The sequence below is a fragment of the Topomyia yanbarensis genome, chromosome 2 (assembly GCF_030247195.1).
Source record: "Topomyia yanbarensis strain Yona2022 chromosome 2, ASM3024719v1, whole genome shotgun sequence".
Classification (NCBI taxonomy): Eukaryota; Metazoa; Arthropoda; class Insecta; order Diptera; family Culicidae; genus Topomyia; species Topomyia yanbarensis.
The window spans coordinates 103,254,345-103,281,204 of record NC_080671.1 but is presented as its reverse complement, the minus strand read 5'-3'; the positions used below and the strand labels follow the sequence as shown (position 1 = coordinate 103,281,204).

At 37.2% G+C, this 26,860-nt stretch overlaps 1 protein-coding gene across 3 annotated transcripts in view; it reads right to left on the bottom strand.

The window, feature by feature from the left end:
• Nucleotides 1-7,108: 7,108 nt before the first annotated feature.
• Nucleotides 7,109-26,860, bottom strand: part of LOC131679049 (putative inorganic phosphate cotransporter) — a 92,034-nt gene continuing 72,282 nt past the window's right edge. For 2 of the 3 annotated variants that reach the window (XM_058959585.1, XM_058959587.1), the window contains exons 2-5: nt 8,754-9,382; nt 8,313-8,697; nt 8,008-8,246; nt 7,109-7,950 (exon numbers count right to left, since the gene is read on the bottom strand). In XM_058959585.1, coding sequence (XP_058815568.1) covers nt 7,741-7,950; nt 8,008-8,246; nt 8,313-8,697; nt 8,754-9,382 — 1,463 coding nt within the window. In that variant the 3' untranslated portion in view covers nt 7,109-7,740. The remainder of the gene's footprint in view (nt 7,951-8,007; nt 8,247-8,312; nt 8,698-8,753; nt 9,383-26,860) is intronic. The other variant, XM_058959586.1, reaches the window with a different exon arrangement.

Sequence of the window (26,860 nt, the reverse complement as noted above, 5' to 3'; positions counted from 1 at the left end):
AAAATATAATTTATTAAGATTAGAGAGCTGATTGTATAAGTTGTAATAGTTTTGTATTTTGGGCGCAATCAGTTTTGTCTTTATCATGTCTTTGTTTTTTTCATGCTGAAACCCTTACACTCCCCCCCCCCCCCCTTTAGTTACCAAATTTTTTTGGATTGAAAAAACTTAAAACTTTTGTAGGTGGGATTTGTGATGAGAAAAAAGAAAATAATGTTGATAATTCCTGTAAGTAATGTTTTTTTTATTAAAACCTTAAAATAAGTAAGCCGCCTAGAGACGGTCTTGGGCACCTGAACGAATAAAAAACAAATACTTTTGTTTCTTCTAGTTAGGGGAATTACGGGAAAAACCGGCAACCCAACAACTTTCCCTAGAAATCAAATTTCTCTTCATTTCATAATGACACTTTACTATTGGTACGTTTATGTAGAACACTTGAAGATAAATTGGATTTACGTCAGTACGCCGAATGTCATAAAAATAAACAAAACATACGACAGCTGCATTCATGCTCGTCTGGATGTAAAATTTTGTTGGTAGATTTTAAGGTTTTAAGCGAACAAAAGCGCTAGAACGCTTGCAAATCTTCTCTTACGAAATAAAATAACACTGAAGGTTGCAATGGTGTGCGTAATGATTATTTGGAAATATCCATACCAAGAAATAATCCTATAGTATAAAATACTCTTGAAATCCATGAAATGAAGAAACTGAAAAAATGGACTACTAAGAATAAAGTAAATGAATAAACCGGATTGTACGAATATGACAACTATTGTATCAGAAAGTTATGAATTGTTTTTGAAAATCCCATCACCCGAAAAATGACAAATTAATATGCATTGAACTTTCTTTTTTGTTTGTTTTCATTCTTTTTTGTTTTCACCTTTTCGTTTTCGTTTTTTTTCTTTTCTTGGCGGCGTCGTTTAAGATTATCTGGTGTTTCTACTTTATTGATGGATCTTAATTAGTTGTCAGGAACCGGGAACGTTCAATTTGTTTTGGAATTCAATATTGAACAGTGAAGTAAGACAAGGTCACATGTGCTTTCAAGCCCTTTAAACAGAGAGCGACAGGCGGAGAATGCGATTTGTGAATGGGAAAGGTAGATTTTTTAAAGTTTTCATTTGCATTGACGTAAATAGTGTGAAGCTATGCTATGTCGATAGCACAAAAGTCATTCAGTTGATTATAATGCAGTCTCTTTCCAGTCATCCTTATAGCTTGAGCATTATTTCGTTCGGAATTTTCGTTCAGGAAATATGGATAAATAAGTGCTATTCAAATCAATCTTACGAAAAAGAAATGGTTCAAATTTTCAGGATAAGCATTTAATTAGTTGGAAACGCAAGCGGCCCATGAAAGTGTCACTTGACACAATATTGCTCTTGATGGATAGACATGCTTGACATTACAAGTCTTAATTTTCTTCAAATAAATATGTTTCTAGTTACATTGGTTATGACAAGCGTACCTTCGGGTTCATTTGTTGTTACACAGAAATGTGTAAGACAAAAATGTAGTCAGATCAAACGTTTCCGACACAGTACATCCAACGCCTTTCTACTAATTGTGAATCAAATTGAAACATCAATTGAATTGTACTAAGTATAGAGTAGAAATGGACAACAATAAGTTGGAAGAAACATTGAACTTGGATCCCCCATCAAGAGTGGAGTCTTTGGGAGACTTCTTTCCCCGGAGCTAATTGGATATTTTTAGACTTTGATTCATTATTCGTCATAATAGTTCATACCAATACAGTGAATATATATTTTCATACATCACAAAAAAGATGTTCGTACTTTTCACATGACATATTTGAGCATATGATTCATTTAAAATTCAATTCAGATACGAAAAGTTCAAGTAACGCAATTTTCATCTTCAGACATCCATATTACTCAGTTAAGTTAAATATTTTTCTAGATAGCCATGAATTTCCTTAATTATAGTGTATATAAAAGCTCTGAATAGAACTGATTTAAATTTGAGTTAATGTAGTTTTCGATTTTTGGTCGCCTGTCTACCCATAGTTCAACGTTTCGGAAGGATACACCTTTCATCTTGATGGTGTGAACATTTGAAAACAGTTTTATAGTTGCCTCATAATACAAACATTTTGCAAATTTTCTCAGGATTACAAATATTCTATTTACCAAGTAGGATGTGATATTAAACTTGTTTTCACGAGGTGCTCTTTTCTACACTAAAATGCAAAAAAAATATTTACAGAGTAACGGCAGACAAAAAATAGTATTGTCTTCTCAAACCTCAACAATTACATCCCACACATGATTGGACATTAATAAATATTTCAGATTATCAGGAGAATCACACAACTTTGAAATGGATAGAGAAACAGCAAGAAAGATGCGAGTCGTGACAGGTACCACGACAACGAAGGAAGGTAGACAGAGAGAGAGAGAGAGAGAGAGAGAGAGAGAGAGAGTGAGAGAGAGGCGATAGAGAGAGAAAGGGGCCAGTTGTGAGGAATGGCAAATGTTGTTTAGTGCCGTGACCTTATATTTATAGGTATATTATGCGATATATTTATTTCTTTACACCCTTATTATAAATAACGCAACTAGTAATTTTTGCGCCATGTCCTGTATAACTTGAATCTTGCGAAAGAAGCCAAAATTTTCGCTAGAATTTTGAGATTCAAAAATATAGTTGCTCTCGGTGATGCTACGAGTATGATTATATGAGAAATCTTTTATCTCACTACTAGGTGGATTACTTGGTGGCCTATGAATTAATGTACCCTCCAACATCTACCTTACGGTTGAACGCAACGCTTTATTCAAGGGATAAATACATAAACTCTAGAAAAAATTCACTATGAGGTCAACTTACACATTATTTTGTCTTTGAAGAAAACTGACATATTAATTTTTTAAAAAATAATTTATATATTATTGAGGTAATTCACTAAATATTTTAAGAATCGAATTCCTTGAAACACGTAGGTGTGTTTCCATACCCCGATATTCAAAATCGGTTTATAAGCGAGGAATAAACATACAAAATGTTTAATATCTCCGTGAACAGATTTTGACTATCTATAGCTTATTAGAAAAGTATTTTCATAAACTTTCTATTTCTATCTAGTTTGTGCAATGCGGTCGTCTTGTTCGAAAGTTATTCGCATCTCGTTTTGTTTTGACAAAATCACCCATATCTCGGAAAGTAAGCAACATATCGAAAAACAAAAATAATACAGTAAGATTCCGTTTTTGGCAACAATTTTATTTTTTTCAGTTGCCAAAACCGGAACCGTGCCAAAAATGGAACCTTATTTTTAAAGTTTGGATTTTCAATTTACGACTTCAAAAATGTTTCAAAGATTTTTAATCATATGTTAAATGGAATGAGATGAAAGAAAAAATTAGCAAATTCAATTTTATTCGTGTTTTTATCAAATTCAGACGTCGTACGGTGAGGTAGAATGCTATTTTCGACGCTCAAAACCTCTAGCACCTTGGGTATATATCCAGGAGGATTAGTGTCTTTAGAAAAGTATCTTAGATGGAAATGATAATTATTTTGACAACTTTGGTTTTGAACTAAATAAGTAGAAACTGACCTAGATCAGTTGTATCTTTTGACAGAGGTGTTCTATCAAAAAACTTTCTTCGGCAAAGTTGTTTGTTTGATATTTTTAACACATGTACTGAAGACATTTATACTTTATGACTTATGTAGATGACGCTACATGACATTTAAAACCAATTCTTAAGAAAATGAATTTTAACATTTTTTATGAAAAATATATCCAGAAATAAATGTTTTATTCCTAAATTAAAAAAAGCTTCAAAGTTTGATAAATGTTATCATGACATTCGCTCCTGGGATTGTTATCTTTTCTTTCGTGAATATTAATGAACAATTTTGTTAAAAAACATAGCTGTTTTAAAAAATACATAAATTTTGTTCTCTATAACTAACCAATCGTCGATCTTCCAATTGTAATCGATAGATTGAAAATCAAATTGCAATGTTTGTAGATAGTTAGGTTTAAAAAAAACCTGTATAAATCACTTGCAACTATCCAAACAAAAGGAATTGAAACATCAGTGCTATTGTGAAAATGCGTTCCAAAAAAATTTCCAAGAATCTCTAGAACAATGCATTTGCGAGAAATTAACACATCAAAAGATAATATAAGCAACCCTATTTTTCAAGAGCCACCCTACCTTAAATCTTTAAAAAAATCATAACAGATTAACCATTATAGATAGCCTTGTTTATTTAGCAAACTCGCTTCAATTCGTTTGTGTCATTGTATTGTAGGGCATTTCGCAGGTAAAATTCACACATCTAAACAGTCGATACTTTGAACACCTCAACCACAAGGACCACCCTAATTCCATTCATTTGAAAAAAATCGCCAAAAAAAACTAACAAATGTTCCAAAGCTAAACCAAACTATTTGGAGGCCATCAGTTTTCTATTCCCAAATACGTCTTTGGGACGCACCATGGTCAGCTTTCGATATGTACTGAAAATTTAATGCCAAGTTTTGTATTGACGTCGTAATAATCCAAAGGCTCGCAATGTTACTAAGGTTCTATTGAATTTTTTTTTCCAGAACTAGGCTTATTATGCAGTGTAGCGCATTTCTCTTTACTTTACTTAAAGTGCTCTGGGTCTTACTATAAAAATTGATTCCGTCAGACACTAGTTACACTGTTACCAGTTATATTATACATAAATAATACATTTCTATACTTATACAACACGCATAGTGTACAATATAGTTAACCCTTAAATGCATAACACTATCTCAAAACAACATTGCGAAAAACATCTCAAAATTATCACAGTAATGAATTGAAACTATGAGACAATTTTAACAAAATTTAAAAAAAATGATTTGCCTCTTTGAGGGTTAATATGACTTCCATGTTTGGAAATAAAGTCAAATGTGATGTCAATTGATATAAAAAATGTATTGCACAGTTTTAAAAGACTTATTATGTACAACAAGAATGTTGCCAAAAACGGAGTGTGCCAAAATGGGAGCATGCCAAAAACGGAATCTTACTGTAGTGTCAAATGGTCACGTTAACTCTTTCATTCATTTCAACATTCATTTTTAAAGATCGGTTCAGCCATTGCTGAGATAATTACATGACATTTTGTACATACATACATACACACACATACATACATTGTCTCAATTAGTCGAGCTGAGTCGATTGGTATATGAAAGTCGGCCCTCCGGGCCTCGGAAAGTTTTCAAAGTTTGAGCGAATCCTATACATTTCTTTTGTAAGAAATGTAAAAAATTGAGCCAATGCACTTTGTAGGACTTTAATCAAAGAATCTAATTCCCCTTACCTTTTTATGCGATCACTTAAACAATCAGAAATATCCTGTAGTCCATTATGCATAAAATCAAATCAAAAGTTTTAAAAACACACTTGTTGTCGTTTGAATATCTCAATGTAGACCACCATTATGATTATTTACGATGCTCCACTCGACAACACAGATATTAGTTTGCCTAGTGCTTCCGATTTTCGATGACAGAGGGCGGTCGGGTTTACCGACACGGTCGGATTTGCCCCGCCTTGCCCTAAATTGTCACCGGTAAATTCAGGCAGCTTTGTTTGATTTTTCCACTGATGAAATGGGCTTGGCTCATCACAATCGTCTGTTAAATTTTCTATGGAGATGATTGACCCACAAGATGCAGTTGTAAAAAAAATTTACCCTCCTGGAAAACGCATGCAAAACCTGATAGGGAACTGAAACTGATATCAAGTTTTTTTATTTCATTTTTTGCATGTAAAAACCCACGACTCCAATATGCTAACGCATTGAACCGTGGCAACAAATTTCATGAGACTTACTGTTAAAATGTTACATTTAATTTGGGTCTCTGAGCGCTACTGATTCTGTTTTTTTTCCGATGAAGCATACGTCAAAGATACGCACTCTAAAAATTTTAAACTCATTATTACGCAAAGTTATGGTTAAAATAATTTTAAGCACAGTGGTGAACTCAACTAATTTGACTTTTATTCTATAGCTGATTAATTGTGCGATACAAGAGAGTTCTATATACATTAGACTGGTTCAATTTTTGACTTTTAGCTCCACCAGGCTCTACTGATTCCTTTTATGGCCCTTAGTAATTGTGCAAATTTTGGTACCGATCGGTTGTGTCTACGGACCCTCCAAAAATTTCAAAGTTTATATGGAAAATCGGTTAACATTGAAAATAAATTTTTAAAAAATCACCTTATCAATCAATTAATCAGACCACTACATATTTCTAAAGGTAATCTTCTACTGAACACATTCGTGAAATATTAATAGTTTATGAAAATTCGCTGAGAAAAGTTATTAACTAAAGAAGCAGCATGACTTCAAAACAAGTGGATTTTATTATTAATCATAGCAACCCTGTTTGAATAGCTGTATCTGCCATACGCGAGCGGTGGGTGGCAAGTCTAGTTTACACTTGTATAACGATATAGCTATTCAAACAGGGTTGCTATGGTTACTAATAAAATCCACTTGTTTTGAAGTCTTACTGCTTCTTTAGGTAATAACATTTCTCAACGAATTTTTATAAACTTGCAATGTTCCCCGTATGTGTTCAGTAGAAGAATACCTTTTGAAATATATAGTGTTCCGATTAATTGATTGATAAGGTGATTTTTTAAGAATTTATTTTCAATGTTAACCGATTTTCCATACAAACTTCCATATAAACTTTGAAATGTTTGGAGGGTCCGTAGACACAACCAATCGGCACCAAAATTTGCACAATTACTAAGGACCATAAAATGAATCAGTAGAGCCTGGTGGAGCTAAAAGTCAAAAATTAAACCAGTCTAATATACATTTCTTAGAAAATCAAACAAAAATCGTTCTAAAATTTAAAGGGCTGGACGTATATGATTACATTTTGAATTTAAGGCTCTATCGATGTATGTAACAGAAGAATTATTAAATTGAAACCAAATCAACTGTTGAACTGAGACGAATAGCTATTGTGCAAAAGACAGCTGTTACGTTGGACGACGACGTTCTATGAACAACCCTCAATAAATGAGTTTCAGGAATTTCGTCCAAAAATGAGTGCAACTTCTCTACATCTTATAATACTACTTTTATTTTGAACAATGTACAAAAACACATACATTAGGTATACAGTGAGACAGCTCTCAGTTCAGTGGCACATGTTTACAATGTTTATGTAAGTCGCATGACTTTTTTCTATTGGTTTCTATCAACACACAGAGTACCGATCAGATGTTCATCTGTCAAAAAAGTGCGCGAAAGATCCTACTAAGTACGCTAACGAAATTACCTGCCTGCCTGCCACATCGCGGTTCCAGTCAACTAGTAATGCAGCCGCGTACTCGGCGAATGCAATTTATGAGGCTCATAATTCTTTCACATCGAATGGCCGGTCCCGTTCAATGCCGCCCAGTCTTCGATGACGAATACTTATGTGAATTTATTTCTAACGTCACTCAGGCATAGTGGCAAATAATTGCTAAATAAATCCGTAATACTTGACCTTACTCAAGAAATGTTTGTACAAAATATCGCAATTATTACGAAAGTTTACGGTTTAAGTGACTCCTCCTCAAGAGAAGTGGAGCTGGTCTCGTAATACGTATCACTGGCTCCAGAGCAAAATTCTGGACGTTCCTACCGGATTAAATAAATTAGGTAATAACAAAATCTAGGAAACTACAACTTCCTACTCGATTAGTTTGCTGCCTTAACTGCATCCGATTTTTTCTTCCCGTTGCTGAAAGCATCGTGCTTGGAGTCTCCAGCTTCCACAGATTTGTTCATCAAGTGGGGAGTGTTCCAGGGTTGCACCTCACCGGAAGCCCACAATACGTACATCAAATTGGTCACGTGAAATATGGCAAACGAGATCCAGAACACGATGCGCCATTCTTCGAGCGAGTGCTGAAAATCGATGACACTTCATTAACATTTGTTGTAATTGATTTACCGAAAACTTACATTCGGAGTCATGATTCCAACGACGTACGGAGCGACGATACCCGTAATGGCACCGATACCGTTGGTAACAGCCATCAGACTGCCCGCATAATTGGGACTCAGATCCAACGGGTTGACCTTCATTCCCGGGTAGAAGGTACCCATGAAACCCATTGCTAGGGTGAACAGTGCCACCACCAGAAAACGATCACAACCGGCATAGGAAGCGCCCACGATGAAGAAAGCCGGTCCAGCGGATGCTATAGGATTAGGGGAAACAAAATTAGTAATGACATTCTCAGTTTTATAGCCGAGCGATAACTTACCAATTGTCGTGAATAGTTTCCTACCGAAGGTGATCGACATTCTACCAGACGAGATCAACCAATCGCTCAAAACTCCCGTAGACAACGATACGATCCACATCAACAGATATGGCAGCGAGGAGTAGAGCCCGTTATCCTTGATCGAGAACCGCAGAACATCACTCATGTACTTGGGAAGATCCGTCACCATGATGAAGAAGCCCCAATCGTGACCGATCTGGGCACAAACCAAAGCCAACAGGGGCACGCTAGTTAGCAGGTGTCGCCACGGTGTCGGAGGCAGTGACTTGTCACGTGACAGTGTTCCCATTTCCTTCTGAAGATACTCCTTTTCCTTGTCGCTGATGAAAGGATGTGATTCGGGGTTGCTATAGCATAAGACAGTCTGTAATAATAATCGATTAAAAAACTCGAAATTTTATTTAATGACGTTAGGCTTACGAATAGAATAAACCATAAGACTCCCATTCCACCGAAGAAGTAGAACACGGACGACCATCCTTCGATGTTGTGTAGCAGCAACCCGGATATCAAATTCCCGAGAATCGTACCCATCTGTCCACCGCCAAACACCAGAGAACCGAGCTTACTCCGCTCTTTCAGCGGTATCCACGAAGCTAATAGAGCGCTCAACGCCGGAAAAGTAGTTCCCTCGCCTAGACCCATCAACACACGGATCACGATCAGTGCCGTCGATCCGCCCAGGTTCACCGCCCAAGGTGTGATCAGCGTGAATACTGCCGTCGACAGAATACCCAAACTAAGCGTCCACTTTCCGCCAAATTTCTCCGCCAAAATTCCACCCGGCAGATGAGTGATCACGTAACCCCAGTAGAACGAGGACAGAATGATACCCTGTAGCTCCTGGTCCCAGTTGAACTCGCCACCGCTGTGTTCGGTGGAGCCGCCGTCATCGTCCGCTGGGCAGACACCTTCCTCCTGCTCGGCGCTGGTCGTCTTGTTGACCATCTCGGTGATGGCGATCGAGAGGCAGATCCGCATCGTGTATGCATTGAGGATCGCCAGAAAGCCAAAGATCGACAGGACTACCCGCTGGGGGATGATGAAAACTGGAAGTGTAGGAAGACAGAGAGGTTTGATTTCGTAAGCTCGTTGAATGAAATACTATTATGAACAGAAAATTCAAAAATGTACGAATTGCAAGGATGTTTATGGATATTTTCAATTGGGATGCTTTGAGAACTGAGTTGGCATATGATCGTCTTTTTATAAACGTTTCAGTATTCATTGCAATTTCATCATGCAAAAATATGCAATCAGTCAATACCGGTGGAGTTGTCAGACTGTACAATAATAGAGTATCCAGTTCATAACTGACATTTTTGAAACTACGCACTTCAAAGAATCGCGTATAAGAGAGTCTGGTCGCACAATTTAGTAAACAAACAGTTCTCTCACAAACTCAAATTCTCACACTTTCTCTAGCCTAGTCGGAAGTACGAAGTGGACAAGCTTCTTTGTAGGATGCTACTAAGAATGAGTATGTCGCATCCACGTCATGCAATTCGTCTAGCTGACCAATTGTTGGAAAATATCCATGAAATTTAGTTGCCAAAAAGTGGTCCCCTTTGGTAAATACGATATATTATCCTTCATCAGTATGATCGAAACATATATATATATATTTATAATTGGATAGATACGGTTCAGTCTCATTTGGAACCTGCCAATTTCCCAGCTCATGCGAAACTCTTTCAGAGCAAAGCGTTATGTCTAACACCTCCTCTCTCCCAGACCTCACAAAAGTTGGATGGTTTCTCACATTCATAAAATAGGAGATTTGTACCATTTATGTACTCCATCAGTTCGAAGCCTCTCAGATTGATGCATGAGCTGCCCCAAATGATGTGATGAGCATTTGCATCACAGCCGATAATGAGCTGAAGCCCATTTCTGCTACAATATGATACAACGCTTTTAAGATCATCAAAGGGCGATGACTTGTTATGCGAGTTTGTACGCGGGACATACCGTAAACCGGGGTGACATTGATCACTTTTCGAAGTAATCATTACATATTTTTAGACGCAGTACATTTTTTTCAAGTTTAATATTTTTAAACCATGTACTGATGCTTGGAGAGCAAGATTGGATGGTTTTACATAAAATTGTCCGCTTGCAGCTATTTTTCCAAAAATGATTTCAAGTTAAAGTCCGTTTTCGTATTCCGGGGTAACTTTGATAACCTACATGTTTACCCACATTAAGTTATTGATGTCAATGTTTTTCATTCAATTATTTGTTTAAACTGTCTGTGGAAAGATACTCATTGTTAAATAGATGTTAATTGCTTTATACAAAGCATTTCAATTTAGTGTAAAAATCGAATAACCAAAATTCGTATAATTTGTGTCCAATTAGAATAAAAGATTCTGAAAACCTTTAAAACTGTTAAAATTACTTTATTTCAGTTCTTTATCAATGTACAAAAAGTTTCATTCATTTTAACACGTTAGAATTTCGAACAATAAAGACATGTTGCTAATTTTAACTTGAAAAACGTGTTTAATCCACCTAACAGTGTGATGAGACATTTCTTATAACTCTTATCACTCTCTTCGGATATTATATCGTTTGAGAGCATTTAGAACTTGATGCTTCGCGATGTTTTTGATAACACATACTACATGGGATAGTGGCAGGACTCAGAGAATCGCTCAAATCAGCATAGGACAACATCAGTGCTAGAAATCTCAAACCAAATCAATGGGAGAGCGAAAAAATGGCCCATAAAATAGACATACCAACGAATTATTGTTAATGCTCTGTTAATAAAATATCTATATTGTGGTGGGAAAACTGAATTTTCCTAAAGGGGTTATATATTGTACTGAAACAAAAAAAACGATTTTTTTTTAATCGATTTGAAGTTTATATTTTACTCAAATTTCCAACGCGACTGAGAACTAAGAAATCAACGCTTTTTCTTGAAAAGGGCGATACTAGCAGTGATACTATTCAAAGAAAATCAACAGTGAATATTTCCAGACTTGGTTTTATTTCCTATTTAAGAACTATTGTTTTTTGACATCCTAGCTTGCATGATTCAGTGAACGAAACCCAAAACTTCATAAAGTATTTGAAATTATTAAATTAAAATTTGGGTTTGCTATTGAAATTGACAAAATGATAGTATCGCCCCTTTGGCGATTGTTTACTTTTTCGGTCCCATCTATCAGCATTGAAGTATCGCCCTTACGTTTTTTTACAATAACTACCGTTTTACACCACCGATTTCGTCCGGGTTTTTTCAATAGAGATCATTGTTACTATTTACAGCTGGTATCAGTTTGATAATCCTAAAAAATACGAAAATAACAGTTTCGCCTCTAAACTGCTAGCAAAAAAAGTACCGCTCTGTTTGTTTGCATGGAGCGTGGAGGGCGAAACTTTAAATAAACAAACAAAAATACAGTTTCGCCCGTTGTATTTTTTGCTGTAGTTTAAGAAAGCAATATCGTAGAATCAAAATTTTTAGGTTAATTTGTTGCGTTTCAAAGCCCTCATTCGCATGTAAGAAAAAAGCCCTATGTTTACATTTGTAAGTATCGCCCTTTTCACAAAAAAAGCGTTGAAATGAAATCGCAGCTCCTGATATCACGCTATCTCTGAAGTACATGCGTGCATAGTTTCAAATTTTACTTCGACATCGACTTTTTCTAAAGGTGACTTCCCAGTAGTATTCTTGATTTGAATTATTATCGTTAATCCTAATGCCAAAGAACAAATAAAAACCTCACGAAAACGAACCGTTTGGGAAAATCATCATCATTACTGGAATTTTCATTTTCACGAAACTTTTCGATAACCTTCCGTCACTTGCGTTAATGCACTGGGTGCACAGTAGGGTGACAGGAAAAAAATGACCCCTATCGGCCCACCTCTGCGTCGATTCCTAGTCCCACCAGGAGTACTTGCACCAAATTTGAAGCAAATCGGACAAGTCTAACTACCGGACCAACGGGCCTGAAATTTGTATGGGAATTTTCAACAATTTACATGGAGAAAACCCACCAGCACGCATTTTCGCCGCTAGGTGGCACTGTATACATCGTATTATCACTGTAAGTGAAAATAAGAAGGATAATTGAATTGTCTATAACTTCGTCGAAGACTGCAAGTTAATCCGACTTTGTTAAAAGAAGTTATTAAACTTTTAACGAAGTGATGTCTGAGTCAGTTTTGCATGGGGCCTCATAGTTTTTTTTTTTAGTTTTATTTACGTGACTTTAAATTGTAAAATTCATTCGTCACGTGGGCCTCATAGTGCATGGTTGTGTATCAGTACTCGATTCACACGAACTGAACATTTTTGTGAAATAATCGTTAGGTTTAGCTCAATGGTATGTTCAGAAGAATTATAGTAAATAATACGAGTCATGCTTTGATTAGAAAATTTTAGTTCCACCTGTTACCGCATAGAGGGCGCCAACACGAACTTTTCAACGAAGAGAGATAGAAATTTGGTGTCTTCTACAAAGTTATAGAACAGGCATTTTTCAGTATTTCTTCTGAACATCTTGATACTCTATCTCTCTTCTATGAAAAGTTAGTAGTGGCGCCCTCTATGCGGTCACAGGTGGAACTAAAATTTTCTAACCAAAACATAACTTGTATTATTTACTATAATTCTTGTAAACATACTATTCGGCTAAATCTAACCATTATTTCACAAAAATATATAGTTCGCGGGAGTCGAGTACTGATAAACAACCATGCACTGCTAGGCCCAATGCAAAACTGACTCAGACATCACTTCGTTAAAAGTTTAATAACTTCTTTTAACAAAGTCGGATTAACTTGCAGTCTTCGACGAAGTTGTAGACAATTCAATTATCCTTCTTATTTTCACTTACAGTGATAATACGATGCATACAGTGCCACCTAGCGGCGAAAATACGAGCCAGTGAGTTTTCTCCATGTAAATTGTTGAAAAATCCAATATAAACTTCAGGCACGTTGGTCCGGTAGTTAGACTTGTCCGATTTGCTTCAAATTTGGTACAAGTACTCCTGGTGGGACTAGGAATCGACTCAGGGGTGGGCCGATTGAGTTTTCAAAAATTCATCATTTTTCTGGGTAGTCTAGTGCACAGTGCTCTAAAAATCTAGCGAAATCGTCTTAGGGCACCAGCGGGTCTGTAAAGAATACTAAAAATTAATTTCTATTCCATAATTTTCAGTTCAGCAATTCGAGAGTTCGTGCTCACCGCAAACCATGAAAAATAGACTACGTTGTGAAGCGATGATCACTATTTATCAAAAAATTACGGTTAAATAAAAAATAAAACTATTAAAAAATTTCAAATAGTTTATAATTTTCACAAACCTATTAGGAAAAATTGTGTAATAAGCTTTCGTAATATTGTGTAGGAAAAAAGCTGAAAATTTGAAAAGAAATCTGAGGATTATGATTGATTACAGAACTCTGGAATTTTCTATTGGAATGTTTTCAGGCATGAATTTGATATTGATGCTATTAGACAACTGGGAAATCAAGACCAATTGATCAGTTACATATCAGGACCCCATTCCGACCATTTATCAAAAGTCCTCATGATGCTTACAACAACGGGTTATCAATGTACGGATCAGATAATGTTATTGTAATATTGAATTAAATCAGTTTGCATCAATAAATTTTCAACTCCAATCCAATATTTTGTTTTGGTGTGGTGGGGCGGGGGGGGGGGGGGGTGTATGGTGTTGAAACCTTCTCTTGGCTACGCCGTTGCTTGGAGTTATTTATTTCACTTTTCATTTTCCGAAAGGTTTCAGATCGATCCGATGGTCATAAGTTAGAAAAATTGCAGTCAGAAGGTTCGCACAAATGAACATTTTTGCACTGATAAGTTATCAAGTTCCTTCCAGACAACTTGGAAGTGTTCGGTGATTATTTCTAGCGGTTGTAGATAGAAAAATGAAATACAAAATTCGATTTATCGAAATAATGTTTGGCTTATTGCAATGGATTATTACTAGGGTAAGGTGGGGCAAATCCGACCGTTGGGTAAACCCGACCCCCCTCTGTTACCGAAAATCAGAAGCACTACGCGAACTAATATCAATGTTGTCGTGTACAGCATCGAAAATAATCATAATGGTGGTATGACAGCATTTTATTAGTCTACATTAAGATGCTCATGCGACAAAAAGTGTGTTTTTAAAATTTTTGATTTGACTTTTGTGCATCATTGACTACAGGATATTTCTGTTCTTAAAGTGATTTCATAATAAATGTAAGTGGATTTAAATTCTTTTATTTAAGTCCTACAAAGTGCATAGATGAATTTAGTTCAACCTTTTTCATATATTTTTTAATTGCATCGTAATGAAAAATGACGCGGTGGGGCAAATCCGACCTCTAAATATTGGGGTAAATCCGACCGCTTTTTTGCTAAGAAATTTTTCATTTATCACATTGAAATATATTTTTATTGTTATTATTTATTATTTTTATGAAAAATGATTCATAATTACAAACGAAAGACACAAAAACGTGATGGTTATAGTATTCGTCGAGCAATTGCTCCGATGCAAATGGGAATATCATTACGTGCTACTGCTCGTGATTTTAGCATTCCAAGATTGATATTGAACTCCATTTTCTTCATGTTACAATTCAATAATACAACATTCATTGATTTATCATTGAAAAACAATAAAATTTGAGTAATGTCTGCACTAAACCAAGCAAAAACATAGAGGGTCGGGTTTACCCCACCATTTTTGAAAACAGCAAAAATGAACATTTTTGCAAAACGCTTGTATCTCAAGATATTCCGAAGATTTAAATAAAATGCTATATACAAAAAGTTGCCCAGGAGTCTAACCTTTAATTTGGTATATAAAACGACTTGATCCGTTGTAAAATGAGCATTTTACAGCCAAAATCATTTACTAGGTCGGATTTGCCCCACCTTACCCTATATTGAACAATAAATAGGCGACGAAGAGTAATCCACAAACAACAAGCCATAACTTTTAAAGTATTCGAAATAGATATTTGAAGTCTTCAGTAAAGTTATTCGCAAAAGTAAGAGCTACAAATTTGCTGAAGGCATCATTTCGATATAATCACTTCCAAGAAAATTTGTGAAAATATCTCACTCATAGGGGGATTAATCAGCAAAAGCACAACACCAAAAGAAAGACCATATTACCTCCATTAAATTCTCCGAAGATACTATTGACCTAAAATAAGCCGTTTTGGCGTTAATAATAGATTACATGTTTTTGGTGATATTTCTGGCAATGGGAAATGATAGAAATCTTTCGTCCGCATTTAATGTTAAATATCTCTTTTGATAATAGTCCGATTTCAACAATCTATAGCTTGTTCGAAAGGTATTCGTTTAAGCTATCTAAAAACTTATTAATTGTTAATCTATATTGTCAATTCCGGCAGATAATTTAAAAAAACTGCAAAAAACGCCATTTTTACGCATTCAAACATTCATATCTTAAAAACTAAACATCAGAATCAAAAACAAATTAATAGCGTTCATACTGTTTTTTAGTTCTTTGATTTAAAATTGGTTTGGATAAGATCGGTTCAGCCATTGCTGAGAAACACGAATGAGAATTTGTCCGTTACATACACACACACACACACAGACACACACACACAGACATTGTCCCAAATCGTCGAGCTGAGTCGATTGGTATATAAGACTCGGCCCTCCGGGCCTCGGAAAAAATCTTGAAAGTTTGAGCGAATTCTATACATTTCTTTTATAAGAAATGTAAAAATTTGAAATTATTGCTAACTAGTTTCACAAAAAAATGTAATTAAAATAAGCAAACTCTTAAATGTAAATTTGGCACATCCCACTCTAAAGGAAAATAAAAACTTGCTTGTAATTTATTACTCTTACTCAAATCTGAGATTTATTTGTTTTATAAAAAATAGACACTTTACGAGGCTTCGTAAAAATAAGATTAATTCAAATTTCGGTTTTTTTGTAGTTCTTGTACCCAAAAACCGAACAATATGCACTAAGGTTTTTTTTACACGGTTTTTTTTTGCACGGTTTTTTTTACACGGCTTTTTTTACACGGTTTTCGCAATTAGCACGGTTTTTTTTTGCACGGTTTTCGCAATTAACACGGTTTTTCGCAAAAATATTCTAAGTCCTTTTAAAGGCAAAAGACTTAGACGATTTTTCAACAATTTTTTTTGCACAGGTTTCGCAAAAATGTTCTAAGTCCTTTTGGATGCAAAAAACTTAGACGATTTTTGATCAATTTTTTTTTGCGCGGATTTCGCAATTAACACGGTTTTAGCAAAAATCCTTATGAAGGCAAAAGACTTAGACGGTTTTTGACCAAGTTTTTTTTGCACGGATTTTGAAATTTACACGGTTTCTGCTTTTCCATTTTGAATGCAAAGAATTTCGAATATTTTTGAAAAGTGGAAGTGATTGCTTTTGGAACAGCATTAACGAGTAGATGCCAAATGTTCATGTCTGAGGCCATTTAGAAAACCAAGATGGCAACTTCCGGTTCAGTGGAATTCTCTGAAACCCCATCAATATGGCTATTTTTGGAACGAAATTGATGAGTGAACGTCAGATATCGACGTTTAAGGCCATTTTGAAAACTAAGATGGCGATTTCCGGTCCAGTGGAAGTCTCTGAAACCCCATGAATATGGGTATTTTTGGAACGGGATTGATGAGTGGCCGTCAGATATCGATGTTTAAGGCCATTTTAAAAACCAAGAAGGTGACTTCCGGTTCAGTGGAATTCTCTATAACCCAATCAGCATGCATATTTTTAGAGCGGGCCTAATAGAGCGCATGATAGAGATCAGTGTCAGAGGCCATTTGGAAAACCAAGATGGCGACTTCAGGTTCATTGGAATTCTCTAAAATCGAATCAATATGGGTATTTTTGGAATGGAATTGACGAATAGGCGCTAGATATCGATGTCTGGTGCCATATTGAAATTCAAGATGGCGACTTCCGGTTCTGTGGAATTCTCCAAAGCCCAATCAATATGAGTATTTTTGGAACGGGATTGACGAGTAGGTGCCAAATATCAATGTCTGAGACCATTTCGAAAATCAAGATGGCTACTTCGGTTTAGTAAAATTTTCAATTACCACAACAATGTGAGAATTTTTGTAATAGCGTTAATGAATAGATACCGGATGTCAATTCCGGAAGTCATGTTTTCATCTAAGATGGTGACTTCTATTTTAGTGCCAAGACGATGTTTTAAATATAAAGACACGCGGCGAGAAAAACAGTAAATTTGGCTGCACGGTTTTACAAATTATTTGTCTGCTAGTTTTGGCAACCAGGAATATTGTGTAAACAGCGAGTGACTTGTAGTTTTAATGAATGCTTGGCGAATTCCTTTTTTGAAATATTTCCCACAATACTCAATCATGTAACTTGGAAACGCATTGATTTACGTTACTGAGCCTGTCTACATGTTTTTCGTTGCACTACAAAAAATGTATCGAGGATGCAGGATGCAGACGTGCATTTCTTTTCATTTCAATCTCGATACTCCCCATGCATTACTTCCTAAATCCGCCATATTTGTTTACATTGCTAGTTTGGAACCGTTGTTTTGGGTTCGATTGGAACTTTTGGCTTCAGTCTTCGCGCATCTCTATAAGCATCATCTCTGCTTTAGTATACATCTCATTCATCTTAAGGGGGCGTCTGGTGTAGTGGGCAAAAAAATCGACTTCTTTTTTATCCGCTTAATTGTTAGTATTGAGCCTCTAGAATAGTCTCCCGCAATCTCGGTGACCACGCTGAACTTCTTTTGTTTTAAACAGCCGTGCATTCCTCGCGCGTATTTGCTGTGACACACGCAGATTTCAATCTATCGGCAACAATTTTCTTAAGACTGACAGCGATAAAAATACAGTGTGAACAATACACTTTAAACTACTTCCACCCAAATTTTTAAGAGAAAATACCAAATGGATTGTTTTCCACGTCATTTTTTCCGTGATTCAATTTGATATGGAGTATCCTTTAATAGCGTTTTTTCGAAACCGCGTTTTTCAAATTGGTGAACACGATAACTTAAAAACTAATCAAAGAATTGACTTGATTTTTTTTATGAAAATGCACAATATGTGTAGCCTGTCGGTGAACCACAGAAAACAGAATGAAAAAATTGTTCTCTCTATTATTTTGAAGAAAAGTGCACGAATTTTACAGAAAAATATGAGATTTTTTGGTTTACATGAAGCCATTTTCCTAAACTCGAACTTTTTTTGGGTTCATCGAGTAACTACAAGTCTAAGCTTTACAAATTTTACTTAATTTCCTGTGTCAAACAATTTTATCAAGAGTCATCGTGTTAGCCGCGGCGCTCCTCGACGTGGAAATGGTTGGACGTCTACTCTTGGAACGCTCGTATGTGTGGCTCTGCGTGGCTGCCGACCCTATTCTGCGCGGCGTGTGACATGAGACGACTAATCTCACCTCACTCTACGTGACTTCACCCAATTCTGAAGAGTCACTTCGGGTGACGTGAGACTCCCATTTAACCGCAATGAGGAATCTCACCTCACCCGAGTCGACTCTCAGAATCGGGTGAGAAAAGTCACGTAAAATGAGGTGAGTTTTGTCGTCTCACGTCACACGCCGCGCAGAATAAGGCCGTGCAAATATTTTTTTCGTACAGAATAAACGTACAAATTTAAAGCTTAACATTACATAAAAGATGCATTGTTTCCTTGCCTTCAAAATCGTGTAACAAAATAACTTTCGGTTTGAGCACTTTACACCAGACGCCCCCCTTAATAATACAGCGAAGACCTGATTTTATTATTTCCCCCTGATTATGTCAGCTTTTTGATTCGACTTTGAGTCTCGCATGAAGATTCGCTCGATGAGCTCTAGCAGACGAACCAACTCAAATTCGAGTAAATCCATTCATGAGCACATTTTTCTTATCTTATAAATGCAAAATATACAAAAATAAATGTATCTTTTTGTTTTACGCTGGATATTTATACTAAATAATCAGAACCATCTTGGGTGTTACAATAACGCCAGACCTCTGGCAACTGCATATTCGTCAATCCAGTTCCAAAACACTCCATGTTGTGAGTTATACAGAATATCGCTAAGACGATAGTCTCAATGTTGTATTTCAAAATGGCCTCAGACATTGATCTCTATCATACGCTCATTAGGCCCGCTCGGAAAATATGCATACTGATTGGGTTATTGAAAATTCTGTTAGACCGGAAGTCGTCATCTTGGTATTCCAAATGGCCTCAGGCATCGATATTTGGTGCCTACTCGTTAACACTGTACCGAAAACAACCATATTGTTAAAGTGCGGGACAAAAGGAAACCTCAAGATCCGACGTTTCCACTTTTCCAAAAACTTAAGGAATTGGAAAAAGCAAAAACCGTGCTACTTGCGTAATCTGTGCAAAAAAACCTGTTCAAAAATCGTCTAAGTCTTTTGCCTTCAAAAGGACTTACAACATTTTTGATAAAACTCCGAAATCATCCCTTTTCCTAAAATCGTCTAAGTCTTTTGCATTGAATGTAACGCGGTTTTTTTGCACGATTTTCGGAATTACGCGGTTTTTTTTTGCACGGTTTTCTGAATTAACACGGTTTTTTTTTACACGGATTTCGCAATTAACGCGGTTTTTTTTTACACGGATTTCGCAATTAACGCGGTTTTTTTTTACACGGATTTCGCAATTAACGTGGTTTTTTTTTGCACGGTTTTTTTTTACACGGTACGTATCCCCCGTGTAAAAAAAAACTTTAGTGTACTCAAAAACTATAACAAATCAGTATTTTATAAGTTTAGAGTAAAAATCATTTCAAATGAAAATGATTCGGAAAACCATTCTGGTTTAATAGACGATCTACGAAATATGTTTCGAGTGATCAAAGTCACCCCGATGATCAAAGTCACCCCGGTTTACGGTACCGAAATATCATGCAAACTCTCTGCACAGTAAGGGCACTTTTCAGCGTTCCTATTGCATGCATCATCCAGATCAGTTATTATCAACCTGGTATCCGCGGATCTCTAGGGCGCTGTGAAGTCGATGCTGGGCGGTCTGCGAAGAAAAATATATTTTCCGAGCGCATATTGAAATTTTAAGTCTAGTTTTCTAACAAACTTAAAATAACATATTGATAGCATACAAAATCAGTGTTTATACATGGGAGTCCGCAGCAACCCAGGGTGATTTCTAAGGAGTCCGTGGTACGAAAAAGGTTGAGAACCGCTGATCCAGATAATTCTCGCTGAATTATCCATCCTTATTGCTGCAAAGATGGATAATCTCAAAGGCGTGATACAAAAGGGCATTATAACTGGTATTTGCGAGGCTGAAAAATCAATGCTCCCCCGAATGATGTCTGCACGAAAGGAAGTGGTAAGAAATGAACCTATAGCTCATAATTCGTCCGAAGTCGACTCAATCGCTCGTCCCAATACAACCAGTACATACGCAAGCGCAGTACGTGGCGCAGAAGCTCTGTCACGCTCGAAGGCAAAACGGACAGGTACGATAGAGCGACCAGCACTGAAAAATAGCTTATTCGATTTTCCCACAATCGAGGAAGGTGGTCTTTTAAGGTCTGGAAAGCGTCGCAGAATTATCCGTGATAACGAGCACGACGTTGTGCAGAATGAAAATATTTCGCCAGCTTTTACTGAGTGTGAAAATAAAACGCCAGTACCAAAGTCAAAAACTATGCGAAAGATCGAACAAACGGTGATTTTCAAGCCTAAAACCAATCAAGTAGCTGGAATAACCAAAAAAGACATCCGAATTAACCTTGATCCGACTACATTCTCCGTCAAAGATGTGAGATTTAAAAATAATGGCGCGATAGCCGTTAGATGTGATTCTAGCGAACTCGCTCTAAAACTGGTGTCCACTTCCAAAGAGTTGCTCTCCGAGAAATATGACATCGAGATTCAAAAACCGCTCAAACCCAGAAACAAAGTGACTGGAATCTCGGAAGAGTTTTCCAAGATGAAATTATTGGAAAACTAAAAGCACAGAACAGTCTGCCGGAATCCTGTGAGCTTAAGATCGTGAAATCTCAGAAACGAGAGCATGTGAAGAACAATCCCTTTGTAATAACATTGGAAACTGATGCCAACACCTACAACTGCTTGCTAAAACTTCAACGTGTCAACATTGGCTGGGACCGCTGCCGGATCTTCGAAGACGTCGATGTTTTCCGATGCTACAATTGCTCCGAATATGGCCACAAAGCACAGGCCTGCTCCAAGCCAGTATGTTGCCCAAAATGTGCGGAAGGCCACAAAACCAAAGATTGCGAAGCCACTAACGCGAAGTGTGTGAACTGTGTTGGAATGAATGCAGCAGCACAGTCTGCCACCGAGAAAATGAACGAGAATCACGCTGCGTGGAGTTTGGATTGCCCACTTTATTCAAGGCGCCTGAAGCTGGCTAGATCGAGGATTGATTACTCGTAGCAATTACCTGTAATTGCTGTAGTGCCTAACCTGGTTCGCCAGGTAAAAAATTCGAAAGTATATGTCTTCACAAAGCTAGGATTGATACTGCAATCACATTGAGAGGAACCTCACAATTACAGACGTTGCAGTTCACGCTCGCCAACCTACCTGGGCCACAAACTAGAAGCTCGGGACATCATTTGGAAACTAGTGCCAACCCTGGTTCGTCAGAGTTTACCCATTTGCTAACACAATCTCCCACTGTTTCACATGATCACCTCAACGGTATCTGGCTTTATTACCAGAACGTACGTGGCTAACGAGCCAAAATTGATGCTGCTTTTCTTTTGGAACAGGTCTGCGTATCGGCATTCATCAATGGACGTAAGCTTTTTCTTTGTGCAATATATATTCCTCCAGATAACAGTAGAGATGTCTGTATGATTAAGTCACACATTACATCAGTGCGTGAGCTTTGTGACAAGGGATCAATTGAGGACATTGTCTTGGTTTGCGGAGATTACAATCAACCTCGCTTGAGTTGGTTATCGCATGACAACGTAATCCAAGTTAAAAATGCTGCCCAGTTACCGCCAACAAGCTCCGCCTTAATTGAGGGAATGGATTTGACTCCTTGACTTAGTTTTCTGCTCGATGGACCACAACATTTCGGTCGAGAAGTCAGTATCCCCCCTTCTACCCGTCGACACGCACCACCTTCCGCTAGTTGTCATGATGCAATCTCCTAGTTGTCCGGCTATGCCGGTAGTTGTTCCAGCTAGCCAACAGCTGAATTATCGCAGGATTGATTTTTCCGAGCTGTGTGATTATTTGCTCCATCTGGATTGGTCAACGCATCTAGGAAACAGCGATGCAGATGCAATGACCTCTGTCGAGTAATTCAGGACTGGTTGTAGAATAATCTCACGGTAAAACGACAGCCTGTTTCCCCGGCGTGGAGTACATCGACGCTGCGATCCCTTTGCCAAAAACGAAATGCATGCCAACGCAAACTTCGTCGCAAACGATCGCCGGTTACAAGTCACGACTTTCGCGTTGCTAGTGAAGCATAACGGAATCTCAACGCTGTTCTGTATAGATCGTATGTAAAACGAGTTCAAGTAGGCTTACGAAGTAACCCCAAAGGATTTTGGAACTTTGTGAATTCTAAACGGAAAAATTCCAGCTTTCCTTCCAATGAATACCTCGATGAAAAGGTAGCGTCGTCCACTGCAACAGCCTGTGAATTGTTTGCCAATCATTTCGCCTCCATCTTTGCTCCCTGTTCAGCGTCTGATCGGGAAACCGAAATCGCATTAGGAACTGTTCCGCAAGATATCGCTGATTTAATTACCTTTTTGGTTTCACCCGACATGGTAATAGCAGCTACAAGAAAGCTAAAAAGCTCTTTCTCCCCTGGACCGGATGGGATACCAGCTGCTGTTTACTGTCGCTGTGCCGTCGCACAGTGGCGGGTCTTCAAACAAAAGTCGGACAAAACCTCGAATGTTACCTAATTTGGCTGAAATTCTCAATTTAAGCTAATTTTGAGGTGGTGAGCTCATTTTTGATGTCAAAAGTCGTAAAATATTAAATGCCTTTTTCCATACAGTGTCATTGAACCTTTCTTATAACTATGATCCCGTTTTCATGATAGATTTTCCGTTACTGTTCACCATTGTCAGCAAAACCATAAAAAATGAAGATCATTACTTTAAATCCATTGTATAACGCGTTGGTTTACTGTAGATTGTCTAAATATTTTAGACAAAACACCATGCGCCTCCATATCAGCAACAAAGCTTCAAAATCTCCTTAAACCTTTTTGCGCACCTAGGCGCAGAACGAGACCATGATATTCGAAAAGTAGAGGTTATTTCCCCTAGAATGTATACTATGTGACCGTTCCGAAATGATTCCGAAATTTGTACAGAATACATTAGTGAAGAAAGTATTTTTGATCTGGCCACCTCAAAAATATTTAAACGAAAAAGTCATAGTTCCAAGCAAATTTACCAAATGTATTTTATTCACTATCCAAGTTCTTTCGTTCCTCTACACAATGAAACAAGTTTTGCTAAAATCGGACCAAAATCAAAAGAGCAACATGCATTTGAAGTGAACAGATCAATGGTGGTTTCGGAAATGAAAATCATTAAAAAGTCCGGACTTTGCTACATTTAAACTCATGTTAAAAATCGTGTTCTTATCCAATGATCATAAAATTTTGAATATACGTCATTCAATACATGAGAAATTAAGGAAAAATATAAAATATCAATATTTCAAATATAAATTTTTGAGGTTTTGGCCAGCCTCCAGCCACTGTGCGTCGCTTTGGCTGAACCTTTGTCTCGCATCTTCAACCAATCATTTGACCAGGCTAAGTTCCCCGACGTTTGGAAGCAATCCTACATGTTCCCGGTGTTCAAAGCCGGAGATAAGCGAAATATCAAGCAGTACCGCGGAATAACGAATCTTTCAGCTGGATCTAAGCTGTTTGAAATTGTTGTCAATCAATTCATCCTCAGCCGTACAGGAAGTTTCCTCTCCCCAGACCAACATGGCTTCATGCCCGGGCGATCCGTTTTAACAAACCTGCTCGAATTTACGTCAACTTGCATCAATTGCATGGAGAAGAAAACACAAGTGGACACTATATACACAGATTTGAAAGCAGCTTTTGACCGAATCGACCATGAAATTCTTCTCAAGAAGTTGTACAAGTTAGGAGCGTTCGACAAGCTTACATCGTGGCTACGCTCCTATCTTGCGCACAGAACGCTTTGTGTGAAATTGGACTCTTGTATATCGGCTCCGTTTACCAATGGATCAGATGTACCGCAAGGCAGTAATCTGGGCCCACTACTTTTCTCACTGTTTTTTAATGATGTAGCAGTAGTGTTAGGTTCCGGGTGCAAGCTCATATATCATCCAGTCAGTCGAGGACTGCCGCCAGCTGCAAGCACTATTGGATCGCTTTGTGAAGTGGTGTCGAATGAATCAGCTTACCGTAAATATTGCCATCAAATGCTCTGTGATGACGTTCCATAGGAAGAACGATCCGTTAATCTTCGATTACAGTATCGACGGGATTGCGCTACAAAGAGTCAATGAAGTCTGTGACCTGGGTGTAATTCTTGACCACAAACTGTCCTTCAATTCTCATATGACCAACATAATTGCGAAAGCAACTCGGCAGTTGGGATTCATTTCGAAGATTTCACGGGATTTTACGGATCCTTACTGTCTAAAATCCCTATACTGCGCATTGGTTAGACCAATCCTCGAGTTCGTCTCACCGGTTTGGAAATCCGCATCACCTAACTTGGTGTTTAAAATTGGAAAGAGTACAGAAAAGGTTTATACGCTTAGCTCTTAGGAACTTGCCTTGGCGGGACCCGCAAAGTTTACCACCGTATCGTGACCGTTGCCAGCTGCTCAATTTGGAGACTTTAGAATGTCGTCGTAGTAACCAGCAAGCTACTACCCTGGTGAAAATCTTAAATGGAGAATGTGATGCGCCTGAACTGCTGTCCCGCTTAGATTTCCGAGTAGCGTGGAGAACACGAGATACATCATTATTATTGCCGAGGTTCCATCGGACATCTTTTGGATTCCATGAGTCACTGTCTTCAATGATTCGAGCCTTTTCTCGTGCTGACGGTGCCTTTGAGTTTGGTGACTCCTCGAAAATATTTGCAAGCAATTTAAGAAGATTGCGTTTACTGTGATTATTATGTGTATTAGTAATAAGAAACCTGACATGTAATTTTACTTGACTTTATACTTTTAACCTTACGAAAAGATAATGGTTTTTACGTCCATTTGAGGGTGGCGCCTGGTAGGAGGAGGCCAACTCAAACGGACTTTTCCCACCCGAATCATTTAGACTATAATGTCCGATGATACATAAATAAATAAATAAATAAATAAATAAATAAATAAATAAATAAATAAATAAATAAATAAATAAATAAATAAATAAATAAATAAATAAATAAATAAATAAATAAATAAATAAATAAATAAATAAATAAATAAATAAATAAATAAATAAATAAATAAATAAATAAATAAATAAATAAATAAATAAATAAAAGGGTGGCTGTATGACCCAATTGCTTAGACTTTGCGAAATTCGTGACCCGCGGTTCAAATCGACAGGCAGGGATGTAGTTTGGTAAAGCGGTTCCAGCGATGGCCTCCCTATAGATAAGACATTGGGAATGTTTTTTTTTCTAACCCCCGGGACTAATAGTGGATACAAACAAACGCTTGCAATCGAGTATTTTCACCAGCTGGGGTAAGCGGCCTCTAAAAACGCCAACCCCGTACTACGACAGGTCCTCGCATGTCGAAAACTCGTTTGCCTGCTTTGAGCCAGATAAAACGACCCTGAGCTTGTCTGGGCGGACCTTTGATATTTCGGTCACAACAGAGAACCGTTCTGTCAGGTCTGTAAAAAATGAGAGTTTTCGACCGAAAGAAGACCACAAATGTCCGATTGAGAGTTCTGAAGTTGATTCGAACTCCATTTGGCCGTCCTAAGAGGGAGTCATCGACATCGTCAACGCATGTTGTATAATTTTCATTCGCCTGAATACGAAATGCACTCATCTGCCGAATGGCTTCGACAGCGGCGTAGTAAGAAAATTTGTCGGGGGGGATATGAATTTTTTTTGAATATATAAAATATATGTATGTAGGGAAACATGGGGAAACTTGACCAAGCGCAAAATTCTATTTTTGGCTATGGAGTCTTCTATTCGATCCTTAAATTTTTTTCAAAAATATTTTTTATACTTGTTTCGATCCCTTAAGGTAATTTTAAAAGTTTGGAATGATCCTTTCCTTACAGAAAATAGTACGTGATTAATAAATTTGCATTAAATGATGTAATTTTTTATCAAACTTTGTATGGAAATATCTACTCGACTACTAATTATCTTAATCCTTGTGAAGCAGTGAAATGATTTTACATAAATTGGAACATTGGAATAGTTATTACTTGAATTTGCATGACATTGAATGCAATAACTAATGTTGGGGAGACTTGGCCAAGATTTTATGGGGAGACTTGAC